This window comes from Aspergillus caelatus (assembly GCF_009193585.1).
Source record: "Aspergillus caelatus strain CBS 763.97 unplaced genomic scaffold BDV27scaffold_67, whole genome shotgun sequence".
NCBI classification, from domain to species: domain Eukaryota; kingdom Fungi; phylum Ascomycota; class Eurotiomycetes; order Eurotiales; family Aspergillaceae; genus Aspergillus; species Aspergillus caelatus.
In genome coordinates, this window is record NW_022475330.1 from 1 (window position 1) to 21,624 (window position 21,624).

General features: G+C 48.1%; 9 protein-coding genes across 9 annotated transcripts; 5 read left to right on the plus strand and 4 right to left on the minus strand.

The window, feature by feature from the left end:
- Window positions 1-501: 501 nt before the first annotated feature.
- On the plus strand, window positions 502-2,105 carry BDV27DRAFT_171534 (uncharacterized protein; the record flags this gene model as incomplete). The annotated part of the gene is made up of 3 exons (XM_032075621.1): window positions 502-549; window positions 676-813; window positions 1,573-2,105. The coding sequence occupies 3 exons, from the start codon at window positions 502-504 to the stop codon at window positions 2,068-2,070; spliced, it is 684 nt and encodes a 227-aa protein (XP_031928582.1). The 3' UTR covers window positions 2,071-2,105.
- A 499-nt stretch (window positions 2,106-2,604) lies between these two features.
- BDV27DRAFT_102431 (histidinol-phosphatase) lies at window positions 2,605-4,039 on the plus strand. The gene is made up of 3 exons (XM_032064303.1): window positions 2,605-2,995; window positions 3,047-3,583; window positions 3,636-4,039. The coding sequence occupies exons 1-3, from the start codon at window positions 2,837-2,839 to the stop codon at window positions 3,861-3,863; spliced, it is 924 nt and encodes a 307-aa protein (XP_031928583.1). The 5' UTR covers window positions 2,605-2,836; the 3' UTR covers window positions 3,864-4,039.
- Window positions 4,040-5,282: 1,243 nt separating this feature from the next.
- Window positions 5,283-7,288, minus strand: BDV27DRAFT_126670 (C6 zinc finger domain protein). The gene is made up of 2 exons (XM_032066597.1): window positions 6,153-7,288; window positions 5,283-6,101 (listed from the first exon to the last, which is right to left on the minus strand). The coding sequence occupies exons 1-2, from the start codon at window positions 7,167-7,169 to the stop codon at window positions 5,415-5,417; spliced, it is 1,704 nt and encodes a 567-aa protein (XP_031928584.1). The 5' UTR covers window positions 7,170-7,288; the 3' UTR covers window positions 5,283-5,414.
- Window positions 7,289-7,323: 35 nt separating this feature from the next.
- Window positions 7,324-7,705, plus strand: BDV27DRAFT_102449 (uncharacterized protein). Its single transcript, XM_032064304.1, has one exon. The coding sequence runs from the start codon at window positions 7,355-7,357 to the stop codon at window positions 7,652-7,654; it is 300 nt and encodes a 99-aa protein (XP_031928585.1). The 5' UTR covers window positions 7,324-7,354; the 3' UTR covers window positions 7,655-7,705.
- A 1,252-nt stretch (window positions 7,706-8,957) lies between these two features.
- On the plus strand, window positions 8,958-10,030 carry BDV27DRAFT_171536 (aromatic alcohol reductase; the record flags this gene model as incomplete). Its single annotated transcript, XM_032075622.1, has 2 exons — window positions 8,958-9,026; window positions 9,086-10,030. The coding sequence occupies 2 exons, from the start codon at window positions 8,958-8,960 to the stop codon at window positions 10,028-10,030; spliced, it is 1,014 nt and encodes a 337-aa protein (XP_031928586.1).
- Window positions 10,031-13,567: 3,537 nt separating this feature from the next.
- BDV27DRAFT_126672 (saposin domain-containing protein) lies at window positions 13,568-14,126 on the minus strand. The gene is made up of 2 exons (XM_032066598.1): window positions 14,011-14,126; window positions 13,568-13,941 (listed from the first exon to the last, which is right to left on the minus strand). Exons 1-2 carry the CDS (start codon window positions 14,069-14,071, stop codon window positions 13,673-13,675), a joined length of 330 nt encoding a protein of 109 aa, XP_031928587.1. The 5' UTR covers window positions 14,072-14,126; the 3' UTR covers window positions 13,568-13,672.
- Window positions 14,127-15,002: 876 nt separating this feature from the next.
- On the minus strand, window positions 15,003-15,943 carry BDV27DRAFT_144362 (uncharacterized protein; the record flags this gene model as incomplete). The annotated part of the gene is made up of 3 exons (XM_032070253.1): window positions 15,003-15,123; window positions 15,351-15,654; window positions 15,697-15,943. 3 exons carry the CDS (start codon window positions 15,941-15,943, stop codon window positions 15,003-15,005), a joined length of 672 nt encoding a protein of 223 aa, XP_031928588.1.
- Window positions 15,944-16,408: 465 nt separating this feature from the next.
- BDV27DRAFT_156797 (uncharacterized protein) lies at window positions 16,409-17,305 on the plus strand (the record flags this gene model as incomplete). Its single annotated transcript, XM_032072392.1, has 4 exons — window positions 16,409-16,548; window positions 16,683-16,882; window positions 16,944-17,191; window positions 17,258-17,305. The coding sequence occupies 4 exons, from the start codon at window positions 16,409-16,411 to the stop codon at window positions 17,303-17,305; spliced, it is 636 nt and encodes a 211-aa protein (XP_031928589.1).
- Window positions 17,306-17,789: 484 nt separating this feature from the next.
- On the minus strand, window positions 17,790-19,162 carry BDV27DRAFT_156798 (uncharacterized protein; the record flags this gene model as incomplete). Its single annotated transcript, XM_032072393.1, has 5 exons — window positions 17,790-18,471; window positions 18,537-18,723; window positions 18,780-18,919; window positions 18,977-19,085; window positions 19,141-19,162. The coding sequence occupies 5 exons, from the start codon at window positions 19,160-19,162 to the stop codon at window positions 17,790-17,792; spliced, it is 1,140 nt and encodes a 379-aa protein (XP_031928590.1).
- Window positions 19,163-21,624: the final 2,462 nt, after the last annotated feature.

Genomic DNA, 21,624 nt, shown 5'->3' on the forward strand with positions numbered 1-21,624 from the left:
TTTTCCTCCAGTTTCGTTTCTTTTCTTTTTTTTATAAGTTGTCTATTTTACCTACACATCCACACCTCCGCGATTATTCGTCCTAAAGGCCGAAAGAAGTCAAATATTAGGGCATGATGGATGGCATGAGCGCAAGGCCGATCTCTTCCGACGTCATGGCCGCGGAACCTCGGATAGACCCGGAGTTTGTTTCCCCATTCCCGTGACTAGTTAACTAGCTAGTACTAGTACTGAATAGTTAGTTATGAATATTATTGTTTATGAACATGACTAAGATATTGTGTACACATGGACCCGAAGCAGTGGCTGAGTCAGCCATCCGACCACACCGCCCACGCTAAGCCCAAAGCAGGCAAGACCACAAGTCGGCCAACTTCAATCAATCCGCTTCCTGCCATCCGAACCCGAACTCGCCTTTCTTGAGATCATTTCGTTTCGCTGCTTCTCCGCCGTTGTTTGCCCCTCCACTCCCGTGTCAATCAACTCCCGTCTACCGTCATCATGGTCGTCTACTACCAGCTCGCCGGCAAGCAGGTCGGCTCCCACGTGGTATGTCCCTAATGCTGCCTCGTCGGCTCTCCTGGCTCCAAATTCTGTTCGCCGCGTGACGGAACCGCGACGTTCCCAACGGCCTCCTGTGGAAGGTTTCCATTGCTGATCCTGTCTCTCCCCTAGCTCGCCATGGGTGTTCTCGGCTCCCTCTTCGGTGGTGTCTACCTCGCAACCCGCGGTGGCTCTCAGCCCAAGCAGGCCGCTCCCCCGATCCAGGCCTCTTCCAAGGATGAGGAGACCTTCATCCAGTATGTCCTCTGTGTCTCCGTTCTCTACCCTTTTCCCGGCGGGTGATGTCGGATGCTGTCTCGCTGTTTGCGATTGTCTCAGAGCGATGAGCTACGACAGTGCCCATGTGCCAGCATTGAGCTAGTACAACGCCTGGAAACAGAAGCACCACCCGGCCAATCTTCTATCAAACCGTGCAACGGGAGCTGTGCAACCTTGCTAACCATGCGGTCTACCACAGGGACTTCCTGAAACAAGTCAACGGAAGCGGGGAGGAGAAGAAGAGCGGCCATTAAGGTCTCGGAACGATGAGAGATGAATCGAGGACCGCCCCAGTGCCAACAGAACCTTGACGGCGACTCTCCCTGACTTCATGAGTGTCACTTGTATGATCCGAAACAGGGATGGCAACTGGGGCGGGTCTTGTATTGTGTGTCGGACTGCTGGACGGCTTGTGCCAGCGGCGAGGTGTGTGATCTGTACATATAGAGGTATACACCGCATTGAGCTATGTTCTTCTATGCTGGTAATCATCAACGAGAGTTGGAGAATCGTGTTCCGTGCACCATTTATTGGTTCCGTAGGGCGGTTCGACCGCCGATTCCTGTGTAGTGTAGACCGCTGACGGGCGACACCTCTGATGCACCTTTGCCGCAGCAATATAAACCTACTTCTAATACATCATCAAATCTGACTTCGCGCATCCGCAAAGTCGACAGAATCAGGCATCACCACCGGAGTCACCTGACCTCGCTGTAGTTTCCGGCCAGAAGATTCTCTCGATCCTTTCAGTCCTCATCCTTCACATCTGCAGACCCCTCAAGCCAACTGCAATCCACCGTAACAACCATGAAACCGCTGCCCTTCCCTCTTGCCCTGAATATTGGCACGGACATCGTTCATCTCCCACGTATCACGCGCCTCATCCACCGCCGCGACTACCTGACTCGCTTCACGCGGCGTATCCTCAACGACCACGAACAGCATGACTTCCGCACGCGCTTCGCCTTACCCGCTGCTATGAATTCGCCGAATCAGCGCCCCCTTCCGAGTTCCACGGACATGGCCCGCTGGCTCGCCGGTCGCTTCGCCGCCAAGGAAGCCGCACGCAAGGCTGCACCGAACGGAGCCGCGAGCCTGGGATGGAAGGACGTGATGGTGCGGGTCAGCGAAACGGACACGGGCAGACCGGAAGTGGTCTATCTGGACGGGGAGACGGCCCGCATTGGGAAGCTGTCCATCTCGCACGACGGGGACTACGTTGTTGCTACGGTGCTGGCAGCCGGATGAGGTTGATCTCTATAGCGTTGGATTACAATCCGTTCTGCCTGAGAGATCACAGCTCGAATCAGGTGGGATACTAGCTTTGCTCAATTGGTTCAGACCGCTTGTCAGATTGGTGGCTACGCGTCTCATCTACTGGCAGCAGGGTTGGGCACTGGGACTGAGGACGAGGTGCATCGGTGCGTCCACCCGTGGAGCGCTCGTTGCGACAAACCCAGCGACAGCTCAGCGATCTAATGGAAATCACTACGCAATTGGCGATATGGCTATAGTCCGACCAGGCACTTGGCACATCTGCAGCCCGCATGTGTGCTTTGGACGAGAATCGAGCCGAGGTACATTCCTACCATGGAACGAAATTTACGACGTCCTGTATGGACTGATTAGCAGTTCAACAGAGAACAGAACAACTCAACGGGGAAGCTGAATCCAAGACGCTTTTGTAGAGTGTAGTTTGGGTATTTATTGATCCGGTGGGACGGGGACATGAACCAGTCTTCCGATTTGTCCGCGCATCATCTCTCTTTCCCCATCCTCTTGGACCACAAGTATTTCCAATCATATCCACCAATGCATACTATTAGGACTGCGATATTCGAACTCAACTGGTGATATCAGATTTGAGTGTCCACCAGGGCGTATTGGATAGCAGTAATCGACATCTCAACCAACTGCCCGCATCGATTTGAGTTATCGCGGGGTAAAGAAAGAGTCTGTCAATACATTCGGCATCCAAACACCTCACTCCTTTCTCTGTAGATAAACATCGGCAATGCCTTTCTCCCATCACAGTCACTCCGGGCAATTCTGCCCGGGGCACGCCAAAGACTCGCTGGAGGAGGTCATCCAGCTCGCCATCCAAAAGAAATTCCAGGTCTTCTGCCTGACCGAACACATGCCGCGGGGCAAAGAGGATTTCTATCCCGAAGAGGTACTGCGTCAGACGGTCTACGTGAATTCTCACAGCTAATGACGGCAGTAGATTGAAGCGGGCAACACGGAGACTAGCCTGGTTGCCAACGAAGCCGCGTACTTTCAAGAAGCGCAACGGCTGCGCGAGAAGTATGCAGACCAGATCAAGATCCTAATCGGCTTTGAAATCGACTGGATCCGTCCGGAATCCCGTACGCTCATCGAGGCGTCCCTGGCGCGTCACCCCTTCGAGTTCTTCATGGGCTCTGTCCACCACACGCTGACGATCCCCATCGACTACGACCGGGAGATGTACGTGCAAGCGCGGGATCTGGCCGGCGGCACGGACGAGCAGCTCTTCCAGGTGTACTTCGACGAACAGTACGAGATGCTCCGACAGCTGAAGCCGCTCGTCGTGGGACATTTCGATCTCATCCGGTTGAAGAGCGACGATCCCGAGCGGAGCTTTACCCAGTGGCCTGCCGTCTGGGAGCGCATCCTGCGGAATCTGGATTTCGTCGCCTCGTACGGCGGGCTGTTGGAGTTGAACTCGGCTGCGCTGCGGAAGGGCATGAAGGAGCCGTATCCCAAGGCGGAGATTTGCAAGGTACGCTATGCACCCTTGAAGAAAACGACAGAGCGAAGACTAATGTGTGTAGGAATTTCTGGCCCGGGGAGGTCGTTTCTGTTTGTCCGATGATAGTCATGGACTCGACCAGGTGGGTTTGAACTTCCATCGTGTGCTAGCCTTTGTGGAAGACGTGGGCATCTTGACGTTGCATTACCTGGATTTGGCGGATGAGCCGGCCGTCGACGAGCGTTTTCCGCGGACGCAGATTCGGTCGATTCCGTTGGAGGAGCTGAAGAAATTGGCATTTTGGCAGTAGACTATGGAATTTGCGAGGCGTCGATGTTATATCTAGAGATACAGTTATGCATATCTGGCTGGAGCCATACCGAGCTACCATCTGTAGCTACTTATCAAGTTGTTTCATTTTGCTCAGTGAGCCTTGGATATGATTATGATATTCTATGAACTATGGCCCTCGCCACGACTGTTACGGGATTTATAACATGTCCTTGAGGAAACCTTTCTGTCTTAGCCAAGCTTTGCCTTCAGTCTTGCGAGTGAGTCCCTAGGGTTGGCGCTGCACTAGCCATTCAAGCCACAGGGTGACCAGGTAGGTGGCAGTGAATGTATCTTAATTGGAGGGGCACCTTGACTAATCTATACCATAGGTCCTGTCCTTATGGATCAGCAGCCTGTTAAACAGACCAAAGTATGTAGTTCCGTGTTTCCCGGTCATCTCATTACGCCCATGACCGCTAATACAAGGTAGGGATGGAATCAAGGACATGAAAGGAAAGAAAGCGTCAAGCGACCACTTGCTCCCACGTTTGATATATTCCGTGGGATTAATATATGAAGGGGAAGACGACCTGGAGACGACTCAAATCCGCTCAAGTCATTCTGTCCCTGCACCGACTTTCATGATGTCCATGTTGAGACGTTTGAAGGAGTGGCCCTTGAGATAAGTGGCCAACTTCCGATGACATACAAATCCAGACGACTGGTCCCGATAGAAAGTTTTGCGAGATTGCTCTCACAAAGCAACTCCACAATATCAGTTGATCCATGCAGGATGCTCAAAACGAGGTCTGAGACGTGACAAAGAACTGCCCCAGATCATTGCCGGAGAAGGGACCATACTGGAACCCATGATCTCTAAAGTTCTGGTAGACGTCGGAAGATTCAACGGTACGCACGCAGCACTTCTGGTAATATGTCCCCATTAGTGTTGTCTCCTTGTCATGGCCATATTATATTCCGATAAGGCCATGGCAATTTCCAGTCCAGGCTTTGGCCGTAGAGGAATGTAGGTTGAACCTCCAACGGCTCTCCTCATAGCTCTTCGCCGTCTCCACTGGACTCCGTCGTGGACGCGTCTCAAGATCCGTGCCACTAGTGACAGCGATATTAGACGAAACTTGAATAGCGGCAGGATAGACAGTTCGGCCATTGAGTTTGTGATCTAGATGTCAGTCACCTGGACACAGCACCGCCACTTCGGTGCCAATGGATCCCATTCACGAGACGGGTTGCCCAGAAGCTTAACATATCCATGCGATCTATGGCGGTAGCTTTGGCTCTCTGACTAGTATCTGGTAGAGTGGTCAGATGGATACCAGGGAGCATCGACAGGGCGCATGCAGTTGCGAGGTGAGGCTTTCGGGCAAACACCTGCCGAGAGGTCTAAGAGCATAATACAGGAAACAAGGCAAATGCAAGAGGGGCACCTTTGGGTATCATAGTCTATCATAAATACAATGCTGAACTTCATTAGATCATCCCAGAATATCACAACATGGCTCGGTAATTTATACATTGAATACCCGCTGAGTGAGGTCAATCGATATATTCAACGACCTCTTTGGTCCTATAACTGAATGTCAGGACCGAGCATCGATAGATATGGCTCGATAAAGAACTGGTCCCAGTCCACCGCCCAGTCCATATCTGGCACAGTCGCGTTGGTTTCGGATGCAGGCTGCGCCGGAAAGAATTGATAGTTGGCTTCGACAGCTTCCAACTGAGCAAGTTCTTTTCGCTTCTTCGCCATATTAAGACTGAGTAGATGCCGCGCCATCGACAACGCTTCACGCGTCAGCCCTGTATCGGCAGCCTTGACAAGGTTCTCCAAGCCGTTGAAGGCAGTGCCAATGTGGACAGAGGCGGCTGGCGTGTCGATGGCCAACAGGATACAGGCATACTGGAAAACGCTGCCGATGACGTTCCAAAACAGACGACCCTGGTTAGCTTGCTGCTCGGCTGCCTCCACAGCAGCGTTGCCGCTATTAATAATAAGCTCGATAACCTCGTCCGGTATGCGGATCTTGAGCTGGTAAAGGCGACGATAGAAGCAGAACGCGATGTCCGCCTTAGTCACCACCAGGAATGGATGTGTGGTTTGGAACACACCCAATACCTTGAGACGCTCAAATAGCTCCTCACTTGGAGTCGGGGGCTGCCATTCGAGCTGGAACGGAGAGTTGGGCGATGGAATAATCTGGATTAATTGAACAAATTGGTCGGCAATGGAACCTGATACTGGGATAATAGACTGGCAAGTCACGGCCCGAAAGTGTACAGGCGAACGATCGTACTCATAGGACAGCATGTTATGCCCAGCCCACGAGATCCAAAAAATCCTTCTCAGTCGATCGGAATCATGTCCAAGGCCCGCGGCGCCGGCGATCGACGCCATCTTCTTGATGTTCTCTTCCTCGTGCAGCCCTATCGCTTCACAGAGGTGCATTTGGGTGCACGAAGCGATCCAGGCATTGCTGGGGCGGGTTGTGGCCCGTAGGTAAAACACTCGCATGCCCCACGCGACAATATGGTCGATACCATGCAATCGCATAGAGGCCGGATCATCGAGAATGGCTTTGGCGTACTGCACCAGGTCAGACTCCCGCGGATGACTGTTAGAGGACAGGAACGACCCGAGAGCGGCTACACCAGCAGCCACAGCGGCAAAGGCGACCGCGTTGCTGCCGGAGGGACTATGATAATAATCTTGACATCGCTGGGCATAGATTCTCGGGTCTATCACGTCACCGACGGGACCCAATATTGAGAAGTACACTCCTGAGAAGAAGCCGAGGTCATTCTCCGAGATGAGATTCCCCAGAAAGCAGTGAGTGTTCGATGCCTCCTCAGGACGAATGCCAAAGTTGTAGGCAAAGGACCGCATTTTGGGAGGACTATCGGAGCCAAGAGCCACACCCAGGATGTGTGGAAATGCCATGGCCGCCGATGCCCCAGAGTGTCTAAACTTTTGCTCGTCAAAGATGCCCGGGGACGCGCCGGCCACAACGGTGGGACTCTTCGTCGACGAGCTATCGGCTTCGCGGGAGCTTCGCTCTATGTGAGACCAGCTGCCTGGATTGCGCGCTGAGGGGGCCTGGTTCGTCAGACGACTTTCACCTTCGAGGCTGACGCGCTTGGCTGAGGGCGGATAAAGTACACCACCACCCGTAGTATCAGCGATGTCGTCCTCAGTGTACCTGCAGTCATATCCATAAGTAGTGCACATGCCACAAGGATACACAGTGTCACATTTCCGCTTGCGCTGATGGCACGGGATACATGCCTTTCTCGCGCGCTTACGCTTGCCGACCGTAGTCGACATGACTGGCAAACGGCTCTGAGCTTCAAAAGCCTACTGCTGTGGGCATACAACTGGAGTAGAGATAATCTTCCGGCCCAGCATTTCGTGGATGGAGTTGATGCACTTATGGTGCGTGTGATTCATGAGGGAGATTTCTAGAGAATACAAGCGAGCACTTGAAAGGCACACGCATCACGTGACACCGGATGATATGGCTATTCAATACAATAGCCTGTCAAAGTATAGCAAACATGCGTTTGATGGTGTTGACACTATCGATTAATATGTGCTCAAGTGTCTCAGCGCCGTGCGGAAGACACCAAGCTATTGGAGTCGTAATATGCGTAATCCTCGTTGTCCGCCACCACAAACGTCTTAATCCTTGGAGCGAGGACAATCAGCACAGGGCTCACCGGGGCCAAACTGTTCAAATCGCACCTGATGCACTTGGTTGCTCCTCTACCCCTTCCACGAACCCATACGTATGGTCTCCTCCGAGCTCGTAGCGCAGAGCAGCTGCAGAAACACAGGTTGATACCTGACTGTATAGTACTGGCTTCCAGAGAAACATACCGGGTTGTGATTTGAAAATCTGCGGGTAAAACGTTAATCATCGTCACCAATACTTGCAGTATATCTCCAAGGAGATTTCTCGAGGGGGAGGTTTGATCTGCCAACTGACCTCGCTGTGAAATCCAGCACCGTGTAAGTAGAGAAAATACATATTGAAAACAAACCCGGGGTTTTCTGGTTGACCTGGCTCTTGTGTCTCGATCTAGGTGCTTCCAATATGGACATCATGGCACACCGCGACTTTAGAACGGATAATGGAGCAAGAAAGTCGACTGAAAACGTATGCGGAAAACAAAACCGATATGAATGAGCAAGTAGCGATGTGTCACTTGCCTTGAGATTCCTCAAGGATACATTCCTTGCTCAAGGGTTCTAGAGGATGATAATGGAGAGGAGGACTGCTATGACCCAATATCCTGAGGACCGCCTCAAGATTGATAGTTCTCATAATAGCACAAAGCGTAACTCTATATGCAAGATATACGAGGCTCTCGCACATCAGCCACGACTGACTGCTTCTCCAGTGACCCTACTCCTCTGTCCTCCTTCGTAATTGACTAACAGACATCACGCTGTTGCATCTACTTGGGGAGTTGTATGCAGAGGCTGCTCAGTCAACATACACGAGATTAATAATGAGGGAGTGTTGGATAGCAGGCCCATAGACATATAGCGCCTCACTGCGAGGCGCAATTGAGTATATATAAATTTGCACTCCTAGTTTGGATTTCTTTTCTATTATTATCATCCCGGAAATAGCAGATATGATCGGAGATTCACCAGTACGTCGGTCCGTATAATCACTGCCATGCGGCTTTAGTTGCGGCTTTACCTGCGGCTACTGCGGACTTAATCACTTAACGCCGCACCAGAGCCCTAACCAACACCATCGCTGCCTTTAATTTGACAGGCTTCGCCCGCTGTAGCTTCTTAGTTCTCCGCTCTAGTATCTCCTGGCGAATCAAGTTTGATGTTCTGGCTTCGTTAACTCGGATATTCTCCGTTTCTGAGCCCGATCAGATATAACCAAGGCTGACTGAGATGGAGAGAAATTCAGGGATTCAGAGAGCAATCGGAACTCTGGAAGGTATAAATAGACCAGCATTCTCTGCTCCAGAGAGAATTAGCCAGACAATCACCACCACTCTCTCACAAGCTTAAGTACTACCTCAACCGCCTCATTCGACCATAGCAGCAACAACAATTAATCGATTTGCAATAATCAACCGAACCATCATGCCCAAGTACGCCAAAGACCAGTCCGTCGACTTCAAAAACGTCATTGAAAGAGTCGCTATTGTTGGTGTAAGTAAAACGCAACTAGCTACTGTTATGTATACTACAACACTGACGAATATACTTAGGCTGGCGGTACAATTGGGTCGCACATTACCCACGCCCTTCTAAAGACAGGAAGACACAAAGTCACGGCTCTTTCCCGCAAGGACAGCAGTAACAAACTGCCTGAGGGCGTCCTAGTCGCCCCAGTCGATTACAATGATGAGGCCACCATTGTTGCTGCCCTCAAGGGCCAGCAATTCTTTATCATAACCTTGGCCCCTACTGCTCCCCGGGACACCCACAGTAAGCTCGTCCAGGCAGCCGCCAAAGCCGGTGTTCCCTACATTATGCCTAACGGGTACGGCGGCGACATTGATAACATCAAACTCGGCGTGGATACGCTGCTGGGGCCCGTAGCCAAAGCGAACAGGGACGAGATTGAGGGGCTCGGCATGCAGTGGATCACAGTATGCTGTGGGTTTTGGTACGATTACAGCTTGGCAGGCGGGGATGCGCGCTTTGGGTTCGACTTTGACAAGCGTTCCTTGACAATTTACGACAATGGCAATACCAAGAACTCTACTTCGACGTTATCGCAGGTGGGGCGCGCTGTGGCCAAGGTACTGAGCCTGAATGAGCTGCCTGAGGACGAAAACGATAAGAGCCTGACTCTGTCGACATTTCTCAACAAGGGCGTGTACATTAAGAGCTTTGTAGTCAGCCAAAACGACATGTTTGAGAGCGTCAAGCGCGTCACTGGCACTACTGACGATGACTGGACGATAACTTATGAGGACACCAAGAAGCGATACGAGGATGGCCTGGCGCAAGTTAAAGTAGGTAACATGGCTGGCTTTAGCAAGATGCTGTACGCAAGGGCGTTTTATCCGGATGATTCCAATGACCTCTCGGAGAAGGCACAGAATGACCTGCTTGGATTACCAGATGAGAACCTGGATGAGTCTACCAAGGCTGGGATAGATTTGGTCAAGGAGCTGCAGCGTCGTGTTGAGCGTATGGCGTCCTAAAAAACGACAAGTACATGAACGGAGTTTGGAATGGATTAATATATTCTTATTTAAACACGGGAATTACTTCGACGAGAAGTCTCTATTTTCAGAATCTAGTTCTATGTCTCAGACTTTAGTTCATATCCCGTTGTATCTGAGAGAGGGTAAATTGTTCGCCAATGCAATTTCAATATGCTATTTTCTATACTGAGCGATTGCCTTGCGTGGTTTTTTACATAGCTACTGTAGTCATTTTTTTCAAATTGCCCACGAATGGGTATAAGCGCGTTCTTCATGGTATACAGCTCCTACACTAGCCAAGTTTACACGATTATGGAAATTAAACAGTGCCTGGAGGGGCAATAATCATCAAACTGAGATAGCTCTTGATTGGAAGCACGGAAGGTTGTTTCGCATCGGCCTAAATCATATCCCCGTTGGGGATCTTGGTGCTGTTCCAGTCACATACAAGCCGAATGATGGCTTTACCAAGAGAGTTTCATATACCGACTAAAGCTGACCACGACAGACTGCATTCTATCCTATCCAAAGTATATTGCTGAACAAGAAGCCCTAGAACAGTCACTATCACCTAGGAAGATATTGTTGAGCCTGACTTGATTTAACCTGACTCGTAGGTGTAAGGATGTGGAGGCTTGAGCTCCTAAACCCCAAGTTTGGCCCTGCGAGTCAACCTAGTGGGCGAATGGAGCCCATAGAAACCCTGGACGATTATCCCTATCGTAACTTTTCACAACGGATGCTGCTAAGCGTGTAGACGATATTCCAAAGGATCAGCTGGTGCTCGTTGTATTACGGGCTCCTTCTACCATCCTCTCCTCGGGAATAAGTATGCCGGGGGTAGTATCATCGCGTGAGACTTGCAGTGACTGATTCCGGTGGAGTGTTTCATTTTTCTATTTCTGCATTCTAATCAAAGTATAAAGCGCTAATATTTTCCCAGCCAGGTGCCATAATTCGAACGTAATTCTCAGATTCTCTACTTATTTGTCCTGCGCTGCTACACATCACTTTGATTGTTTTATCTCTCTCATATCTGCCGTCACAAGGAGACACTTCTCTTTATTTCTTCTGGCCGTTTCCGGGTTTGCAGGTGGTGCCCTTTTGCATTACAACCTCGAAGCCCTTATCGTCGTCGGTGTGATCATCTAGCCTTACGAATATATCCGCCGCACAACAAACGACGGGAGTCCCATCGGCGACATCAACACCCAGGACATAATTTACAATCAAGGCGGTCTCCAGGACACTTTCATGGCGAACACCAAGACCCATATCGTTCCCCCCGGTGATTAGGTTGGCTTTACTGTGAACATCGAACTGGGTCACCCAGGTCCACTCGCTGTATACCTCAGCCGAGCACCGGATGGAATCGAAGCAAGCTCCTACGAAGGCGACCGTGACTGGTTCAAGGTCTACTCTATGACATACACGTATATTGATGAATCGGATATCCACTGGGCAAATCTCTATGGTGGTCAGCCAATTCGGAACTTCACTTTTCAGCTTCCATCCGATCTGCCCCCTGGCAATTATCTCATGCATGGGGAGCACATTGGGATTCACCAGGCTGGCACATATGGACAGGCTCAGTTCTACATCGGCTGTGCACAACTGAACGTCATAGGAGATGGCACGGGGGCTCCCAGCCCCATGGTCAAGATCCCAGGCGTTTATAACGGCTATGAGCCTGGTATCCTCGTCAATATTAGCAATCCTGTTCCAACAAGCTATGTTGCTCCTGGGCCTAGGACGTGGCCCAATAACTGTGAGGATGGAACACCTAATCTCGTCGGCCAGGTGAGTGACGGTGACTGCAGAGTGTAATTGCACCGCATCTTGCCATCATTCAGCGAATGCCGAATCGAGTGTGATAGCTTTTTTAATCCGGTGGGAAGGGCTTAGGTACCTAGCTTAGGGCTCAGTTCATTATGTGCGGATAAAACCTTTCCTCAGTGCACCTCGGCTTGGACGGCCTCAAGTGACAATTGTATCTACTCACTGAGTCTGTCCTTAACTGTGCTTATGGTAAGCCTCAGACTGCTGTCTTCGTAACCCTTCTGCATGACTTACCTGTGCTACATCGTCGTTCTTCATTAGCAGCGATCAACTCATCCTACAATTGTTATGTGTTTGTACATATAATATAAACACAAATATGTGATTTTATCTACGATGATGAGGTACATGCGTGCGCGCAGCTCTCACTTGTATGGAGGGGTTCGTGGACATGCAATACAAGCCGCCGGGCCTAGGCCCTTGAGCGCAGAATAGGATATCTTTACTATAGTTAATACCTTGATTAGCTATATGAATCTCTACAAAAATCTCCTTATTGGTGACTGGATTGGTACCCTAGATAAACTTAAAGAATATATACCTTTTACTGGCTCTCTAGACTAACAGGTAATAAAAATCTGGTTCATATTAGGAAAGTAGACCCTAGTCTTATAAATAAAAGGGCGGTTCTAATTCCCTATCAATAGCTTTAATAATAGATCCAAGGCAATAATTATCTCAGATAGCTGGTTATGTGCCTGGAAGAGTATATAGATACTTTTTGATAGAGTAAACTATATTATTTTGTCTGCTCTATGAAGTTCGAATTAAGAATATACCACTATAGATATAATGATAACTATAGCTGGTAGGCAAAGTAAAAAAAAAAAAAAAAAAGGAAAATTTAAAGTATAAGTAATTCAGTTAGAAGAAACATACTACAACTGCAAGGAGGACAACAGTGGGGGTCATCTATATTTCAAATAGGTAGGCCAACTCTGCCAATTATAGAAGAGGGAGATTCTCTTTTGTTACCTTATCCTAATTTAACTAGTATGAGTACTCTGTTTAAAAAGTATATTCTAGAAAAAGATAAACAGCTATGAGCGAATTCTGTATGGCACGAGTGTTATTACCGCCATTGCCTATAATATTAAGTTTTAAGTTTTGTTAAGGCTACGGAAACTACTTACTTATCTTATATTATTTTAATTTTTTCTATGGGCTATCTAGACTACTAATAGCTTACTAGTCCAGAGCACTGTGGATACTGCCCAATATGTAAAGTATACCTATCAGTGTCTACTTCGGCGATTTACAGTCAGAAGATTTGATAAAATAGGCGGTGGACTTGGAATATAATAGTATGATATAATAAATTAAGATATTATACTATAAGAAGGAAAATGATTTAGACAAGATCTATGAGCTGTATTATAATAAGTATCAGAAGGTTGCTAAAGACGAACTTAGTTATATTAAAAAAAGAGGGGACCGAGGAGGTCGATTGACTGTCTTAGCAAAAGGCCTTTGGTAGTAATTCTTCCTATAGGGTTTAGATTGGATAAAAACCCCAAAACATACCTTGGAGTTCCGAGGTCAAGTGTAGGTGTGCCAAAGCAAATATAAATACATAAACTATACTACAAATAACGTATTCACAATTATTGTACACTACTGAACAACACTTCAGTGGCATTCACGTATCGATTCCTTTCCTCGCAGACCAAGAAGCCCCGCCCCGTATCTTCTGGGTAAGAGGGAATGCTCAGGGCTCTATGGAAGAATGTATTTGGACTGGAATAGAACGAATCACTTGGGGTCCTAACCGGGATCTAAATAGGTAACCGCCCGTACACCTCAGGCTTCACACAATCCCACGGCGGCACATATAGCGTTGGCGCCTAGATCTTGCTGCACAAGATTAATTATCAAACTGCCGTATACACTAACAAAGTTTTCGCACTTCTGGCGATCCACCGGGAGCGAGCGACAAGCATTATCCAACGCCCCGACGATAGCATTCGGTTCGGGCTCAAGTGCCAGAATTGGTTCCAAGACCTGTGTACAAATGTTACATCCGAGGTCTCGTCGTAACAAATTATCTGCAGAGCCGGGAACAACAGGGACTTTTCGCCAAAATGGTCATTAGCATTGACAAATTGTCAAAATATTATGATAGGGGACGGGGAACGCACTGTTGGCGGCCAGGGCAAGGGTAAGACCGCCCATAAGGGAGGGGATAATGAGTTTGACCATGTTGCCAATTGTTGTATCCAAAGGTGTGAAGCGTTTGCAAAAAGAGAGATTTTTTTTTTTTTTTTTTGGATATTAATAGGAAATAAAATAGGATCAAGCAAAAACTAAGGGGTGAGCGAACTAAAATATAATAAGTCGACATTTTCTTGTCTCCTCGTATCCAGGCAATTTTCAGCTGAAGAATCAAAATAAATCTCTCCGATAATCAGACTAGTCAAGTTTAGAAGTGATTTACTCTGCTATTTAGCCTATTAGGGTTATAGTTCTGTAGATCTGTCGATCTCGATGGCTTCGGCGCGCTTTTACTTACTTTAGTCGAGTGGGGAACGATCGTATTTATCCCTGTGGAGCAGTTCGCTTAAGATCGAGAGTTGGACTATTGAGTGGTAAAGTTCTGGTTTTTTCCAGCTAGTGGCCTGCGTGGTCCTAAATAGTAAACCTTGACGGGCTAATGGCTCCTTATTGAGCGATCTGGAATTTCACGCCTCCCATGCTATGTATTACTTGCCGCTTTGTCTTATTTAAATCAGCTACGATACCTAGCTAGGTTCCTAGATCATTAGGTAAATACATTACAGTGCTTATTTAGGTAAGATAGGTGACCTAGGTAGTATAATCGATTCGGACTATCTAGGTAGTTGATACAATTGATTTAGATAATCTTTCTTATTAATTTGGGGAGTGTGAATTGTAAGCAAAAGGCCATGTAGTAATTCCTTCCCTGCGCATGCCTTCTGTCAGGTCCTTGAGCTGGCAGCCCCGATTACTTCATATAAGGCTATGATGGATACCGATTGAGCTAAGGAGGACTGGAAGAGCTATCATTATGCCATAATACTTAAAATCCGTAAAGGTTGAAGCATACAAGGGTCAATAGGAGAGCTGATAAATTATACTGCAAAAGTTATCTGAATGCGTAGCACTATGTACCTCACGATCGTCCGTAAAACCACCAAATGTCCCTCCCCAGCTGCTTGATCACATTAGTGTTTTCGCTAATAGACCACTCGCGGCGAGCGGTGGCGACTGCACGCCCGAGAGAGCAGATTCCCCTAGTTAAGGATCAGTCAAAACAATGGTGAAGGCAGGTAGAATAAATAACAGCTTCCATACACTTGTAGGCCCTGTCTGTCAAAGATAACCTTATCGGGGTCCCCCTGGGTATAGGCCTGGCCCCGTTGCCTCAGCTCCCTGTCAAACCCTCCGGGATTAGCAATCCGATCCTCATGACCTAAGAGGGGGGGCGGGGCAACTGATAAGTAAGTTGATCTTTACTTACCTGACAATCCGTAGCACTTCGTCTTTGACATAATCCACTTCCCACTGCTCAAGCTGGCCTTGAAAGAGATTTAGCGGATAGCCGGGCAGCCGGGTCATAGCCACGATGTCCAGTACGCCCCCAGGATACTCAAATTCCGGGCCTTGCACCTCGCTGCTACGCTCGAGCATGTGCGGGAGGCCCTTCACATCTTTCCCTGCCTCGAGTGCTTGGACCTCTGCTTCGATGGCGGTACGTCCGAGCCTGTGGAATATGCGCCGGCGTACGTCTACAGTGGCGAGAATGGGGTGTTGTCTATGGTTGTCTTTCGGTTAGCTTCAGGATGTCTAGACCTTCTGTCATTCACTGAAAATAGGGGAGAATGTGGAGCCACACTCAATAAAGAACTTGATAATAACCTCGAAGCCGTCACTGGTCCTAGTCGCCCAAAGCACTGCGCGTCGCTGATTGTAAGAGACGTTCATGCTTTCTCCCACAAGACGTTCCAGACGAAACCCTTTAGTGCCAACGACATAGACCTTTCCTTCTAGGTGCCCCAATGTCTCTTCCTCTAGTTCGGGGTAGCCCTCGGGCTCAGAAGCCGGTTCATTCATGGTGTCAGGTTCTGGGTAGTGGGAGTACGAGTCTATGGAGAGAAGGGCGAATGAGAAAAACGAAGATGATGCGAAGTGAGAAGTGTTAGTTGGCCAAGTTTGAGATATTGGCGGGAGAGGGTCCAGGTGATGTCAGGTGATGGAATTGTGACGATCCAACTGGTACAGTTTGTTTGATAGTTACTCATTCTCAGCCCTAACCCGACAAACCCACAATAAACGACACCCGGAAGAGCAGACTCACTTATTGTATATACAAATCCTAGTACTTGACTAGACTGACCAGTCTAGCTATGTGGGAATATTCATTAGTGTTTTGGGAAGGAGGTTTGTGTTATCAAGTTGTGTTGTGTTAAGCGGATGAAACGTGTTGCGCTGCAATATATTGATGCTTCCTATATATATACACCTTGCTTATGTTGATCAAATTCTATCTATTCGCTTTACTCAAAGTTAAGAGCTACTATGTCTATCCTATCACCCTATACCGCCGTCCCAGAGCTCCTCCTCCGGCCAGGATCAAAAACTGGTCGTTTACGGATACAAGGAAAAGTTCTATCAGATGATCAAGTGATAGAATGGAAGTGCCTCGCAGCCCAAATACGGTCAGTGTCTATCACGAGCTTCGGGCCACCGCCACCTCTCAATCCCGCGGTGCCAGTAGACAATGAGCACTATGTAGAAGCCACAGAAGCTGGAGTGGCCGCCCGGATTAACGGCCGAATGCTTGACCCGCTAGGCCGACTCTTCGCCTACCAAGGGCTTCGACTACGATTGCCGATCGAGCAACAGGGCAAAAGGCAATCAAGGGCTTCGAACCCGACTGCATAGTTCAGATTTCGGCGGATGATGGAACATGCCGTGTACCGGGCGAATTTAAAACCCCCTGGACCACCGACTTGTCCGACCTCGACCCGGATGACGAGCTTCAAGTCCTTGGTAAGTTACAAGTTAATAGACCTATAGAGAAAGAGTACTATTAATAAGAGATAAATACTAGCGCAAATTGCGGGCTACATGAATGCGTATAGCTGCCGGTTCGGGTTTGTGTGTACATACGATGCCGTTATACTCCTGAAAAGGGTCGGGACGTACAGGTTTATGGTGTCCGAGCCATTTAAAGCCATCCAGCCCTCGCCGGGGGGGCGCAATCCCCAGGTCAGTGCCACCGAGGCGTTGTGGTGGGTAGCACTGCAGGCCCGGTCCAACTGGAAATGGACTGGGCCTGCAGCTGACCCCAATAACCTGGTAAACACACAATACCAAAGATTATTAGAGATGCGATATTATGTGAGGGCTAATAAGGATATACAGCTCAATGGTAGCTTTATTCTCGGGCATAACCTTAGGAACCACCGGTAATGAAGGACCTTGTGGGTGAGGGCGTAATGCAGCAGGAAATGGAATAGCATGTACATATCAGCATTTTAGCCTTCGCTAACTTTTGTGAAAGGCCACTGGTATTAGAACGCCGTCTCAGTGTTAGCGGTATTTAAGAGGGGTGTAGTGGTAGAAGAGACAACAAATGTTCAGGCTGCTGACAGAGACCATAAGTACTGAAAAGGAATTAATGGCTTCATGGATGGGCTGCGTATATTACTTTGAGTCTGGGTATGGGATGACTGTTCTCAATGTACATTCCCAACAATTCATGATTTAATAAGAGACGCAAAGGTCGATTACCGCACTAATCAAAACATTTAATAGAGACCAATCTTGAGTACGGTTCCGTTGGTTCTCGCATATAATCGTGTCCATCCTTGCTGAAGAGAAGAACAAAAACAGCCGCCCCCAGCCTTAATACCTGCGTCTACTCTCAATTAGAATTTAAAGCTTCTAGATTCCCTCAATGTTTACCAATCGCTCCTGTGGCTTGACTCAGAAAAGGACAGCCTTCTCCCGATCGTGCTTTCCAAATAATACCCCGAACAAAACCGTTGTCACGACCATGACGCCCGCCAACGACGAATACATGATAACCAGATAAGGGTCCTTGGTGATGGGCGTAAACGCCATGTCCAGGCATGCCCCAACTCCAGCCGTGGCCATCCACACCGATTGAACCACCGATTCCATCGTACTTGGGGGCTTGATTGTAGGCATATTCTGTGCCCGTGGTGAAACAGAAGATTTCTGCAATCGCACCGAGAACGTAGATTGGCGCTTGCAGGAACATGGAGATCTGATTGGAAATCTGGCCATGATCTGACTCCACACACGCCAAGGGACGGTCGTAACAGGGACCCGCGGAGTAAACTAATTTCTGCAGGATCGCGGTGTAGGCCATAGCGAGGGTGAGAAACAGGAATGCCATGACAATCCGGGCCATGGGCCCGAATCCTATCCTGCGCCGGGTCAAGAATGGGTATAGGCCCCTTGAGACCACCGGAGTCAGGATAATGCTGGAAATAGGGTTGAGTGACTTGATGGTGTCGTTCGGAACCCCAGAATTAACCATCTGTCCGGCCTGGGAAATGAGGTTATTGAAGGTCTGATTCAGGCACAACCAATTAATTGGAAGGAGGAGACTAGAAGAGGATATCATGTTAGTTGTCAATGTCCTTAAATCGACACCTTTACGCTGGGGACGTACAAAACACGGCATGCGAGCAATCCACTTTTCAACTCGTCAATGAATGTGTTGGTCCAAGTCACCTGTCGGTGGTGCTTCTCTTGTTGTTTTCCTGGCTTGGCCTCGTCCATCTGGAACCCTTCACGAATACCATACACCATTGCTCTGATGGCTTGTGGCAGCACAGAGCCACTTGGTGGGCGCCGGACTGATTGTGAGAACGATTGACATCTATTTCTGGCGTCGGTGTAAGGCGTTACTTACCAAACGTATGTCGCCACACCAGCAATGGCACAATCGACAGAGCCACCGCGCACAAGGGCACCAGATACGCGACCCAGTATCCAACATACTTCTCAAGAATCGTGGTGATTAGGGCCGATAGCCCACGTACATTCACCACCCTAGCCCGAAGGTGTCAACAGCGCTAGATGACGAAACGAGACACGGGGAGGAAATACCAATAGTACACATTGTAGATGCCTTGAACTGTCAGCCCTCGATCTGTGATGACCTTTTGTCCGTTCTTTAGCACCTTGACCTTGGGAGTTATTTCGGTGTGCTGCTCCACTGTGGCCGGTCAATTCGAAGAGATCGTCAACTCCAGGCGACTCGTGCGACATACCGATCAATGGAGCGATGGCCATGATAGCGACAGCTAACCCACCTTCTGTAGTACCGGGAATCTTACTGGAGGGAGAATGCTGGATGTAATATTCTACTCGAGATTAGAATGCCTAATCCAGCTATTAAGTCTATTGGCAGCAAGACTTACACAAAGAGCTGGTCGCCCTATCCCAGATAAAGCGCTTGGCAGCACCTATAACTACAATCAGCTATACTGGGAATGGCATGTTATCTACTATGGGAAGTAGATCTTCCTTGTTATAACTACTTACTACTGTTTAATATTAATATAGTTCCGTATTATTTTTATTGGATATGATCATTTTCTGTCCTTCAATATTATTTGACATGCTCAATGTGTCTGACAGGCGTCACTATGCTTCGATACCAGGTGAAAAATAGAGATTGAATCGATGACCTCGGGTTGGGAGAGTATCCACTTGGTTGAGGGGGAAGAATTACAACAGAATATATTGGAAGCCGATGGTCAATTGAATACATTTAATAGGCAACTCAATCGGAGGATCTGGTATGCATCCTTTATTGATATGTTTATTTTATTCCGACAGGGCTCGGAGTACAAGGCTAAAATAAGATGGGGTTATCCCGATCGGAGTAAATCTGTAATTAGTAACTAGCAGAGATTCCGATACTTCTTCTGCCTTCTCCTATTACTACCAACAATCCAAGTGAATAAGAAAATAAGATAATACTCCAGATAGGATGATGCTCTATCGCAGAGACTTTTTACTATAAGATACATTTCTTAAGATGTGATCCGGAAGAATAGTAAGCCAATCTTCTGTGAGCCGTGTCATGTCTCCAAAATCCGGCATAACTATTAACAACCGATATAGACAATATAATATCAGAGATTCTTAAGTTCTAAGATATATACAGACTTCTCTGGACTTGGTTATTGATTCGATCACGATATGAATCTGGATATAAACACAGAGCCTGTAAGGTGCGGGCTGACAGTACCAGTGCTACTATCATCCGGCCCCCTTCACTCGATCACGGAAGAAGGTAGTGGCTTCCGTAGCCCTCGCATGACTTCACTACCAGTCCATATTCCAAACAAATCGGTTTGCTCCTATCAGACGGATGCAAACCTCTCTTGGAGATCTGAGGGGCTGGAAACACATAGAGCGAAGCCGCGCTCAATCTCGGATAATTGCGTAGTATACTTATTTGTGGCCTTTTCGAAGTCTGCCACGGGCGACATTGGGCACCCAAGTATCTCTGCTACATTGGCTACTGCAGTGACCAGTCTGTTGTTTCTGGCAATGACGCTATTGATATGAAGCGCTTTCAATTTTCGGGTTAGTCGGTCACCAAGTGGGTTGGTATCAAATGGGACGAAGGCTTCCCGTAAGTGGGCATCGAGACTCTTGTCATCGAGGTAAGTCGTTTCTAACCAAGATAGCTAATTGGCAGCAGAGTCCTTGGACGACTACCCGAGTGTAACAGTTGTAAAATATTGGCAGAGAAGAACTACGGCCCTAGTTAGCTCGCGTATTTGATAATCTAAGCAGTTGCAGAATAGGATATTATTCACGCCTTAAAAGCTCATATAAGCCATCAATTCAGGTATAAGCTTAGGAAGTAGTATTTTAAAATATAATCTATTGGACGCAGAGTAAGATAAATGGGTAACTTTTTTTTTATCAAGTAGAATAAGCTTGTCAATATCCTTAATATCTCCTCAACCTTCGGGTACTATATCATTAGGGACAGAAAGCCCCTGCTATTGTATGATATGCAGGCTTGGAAGAATATTCCTATACTTGACTAGTATTTCTGCGATGAGCGCAGTATATATATTGCGCAGAATCTTCCCTTAGACGGCCGGGAGGAGACTATGTCTTTTATTATCAATCGAGATGGGATTTGTTGCCCGATTGATGGTAACAGAGGAGGATATCTTTGAATACTCTTGGTCTACGCTGTTCATGTGGTCAACAGAACTTCAAGCAAAGGCCCAACCAATCAATCCGGCGAAAGCGTGTCAGTCTGAAGGTATTGACAAGCATGGAATTCAGATCCGATGCGGCTAATGCATCTTTCTGGACCCTTCTGTACCAAATCAATGCGGCTATGATGCAACTTTAAGGCGAATGCATTGTTTTCAAAACAGTCATTACGTCTCTCTTAGAATCCTGATATTACTTGTATACTGTATAATGTCGGTGCACTATCTGGTGCCCATAATGAAGCTTCTTATTCTTGGCTCTCTAAGCTATCTAAGCCTAGGAAGCTCTCTATTGTGGGACCGCATAGCGGCCGGAAAAACTCTCATACCGGGCCTATCAGCAGCCAGACGGAATCCCCTAGCCACCATATAACGGAGAAATAAAGCCTTCAGCCTATGGGGCGTATCCGGCTTCAGAACTCGACGCAGGGCACCTTGCGAATGCGCTAGGGATCCTAACTATACAATCATAATTAAAAGTCGTTATCGTCCAGGGACAATAGGATA

Bases quoted from the DNA above. Each gene is read 5' to 3' on its own strand.
- BDV27DRAFT_102431 (XM_032064303.1), top strand. From the start codon at position 2,837: ATGCCTTTCTCCCATCACAGTCACTCCGGGCAATTCTGCCCGGGGCAC. The intron at 2,996-3,046 runs GTACTGCGTCAG...TGACGGCAGTAG, and splicing joins AGGATTTCTATCCCGAAGAG to ATTGAAGCGGGCAACACGGA. The intron at 3,584-3,635 runs GTACGCTATGCA...TAATGTGTGTAG, and splicing joins CCAAGGCGGAGATTTGCAAG to GAATTTCTGGCCCGGGGAGG.
- BDV27DRAFT_126670 (XM_032066597.1), bottom strand. From the start codon at position 7,169: ATGTCGACTACGGTCGGCAAGCGTAAGCGCGCGAGAAAGGCATGTATC. The intron at 6,102-6,152 runs CTGTCCTATGAG...GCCGTGACTTGC, and splicing joins CGTGGGCTGGGCATAACATG to CAGTCTATTATCCCAGTATC.
- BDV27DRAFT_126672 (XM_032066598.1), bottom strand. From the start codon at position 14,071: ATGGTCAAACTCATTATCCCCTCCCTTATGGGCGGTCTTACCCTTGCC. The intron at 13,942-14,010 runs GTGCGTTCCCCG...TTTGGCGAAAAG, and splicing joins CCTTGCCCTGGCCGCCAACA to TCCCTGTTGTTCCCGGCTCT.
- BDV27DRAFT_102449 (XM_032064304.1), top strand. From the start codon at position 7,355: ATGATATGGCTATTCAATACAATAGCCTGTCAAAGTATAGCAAACATG.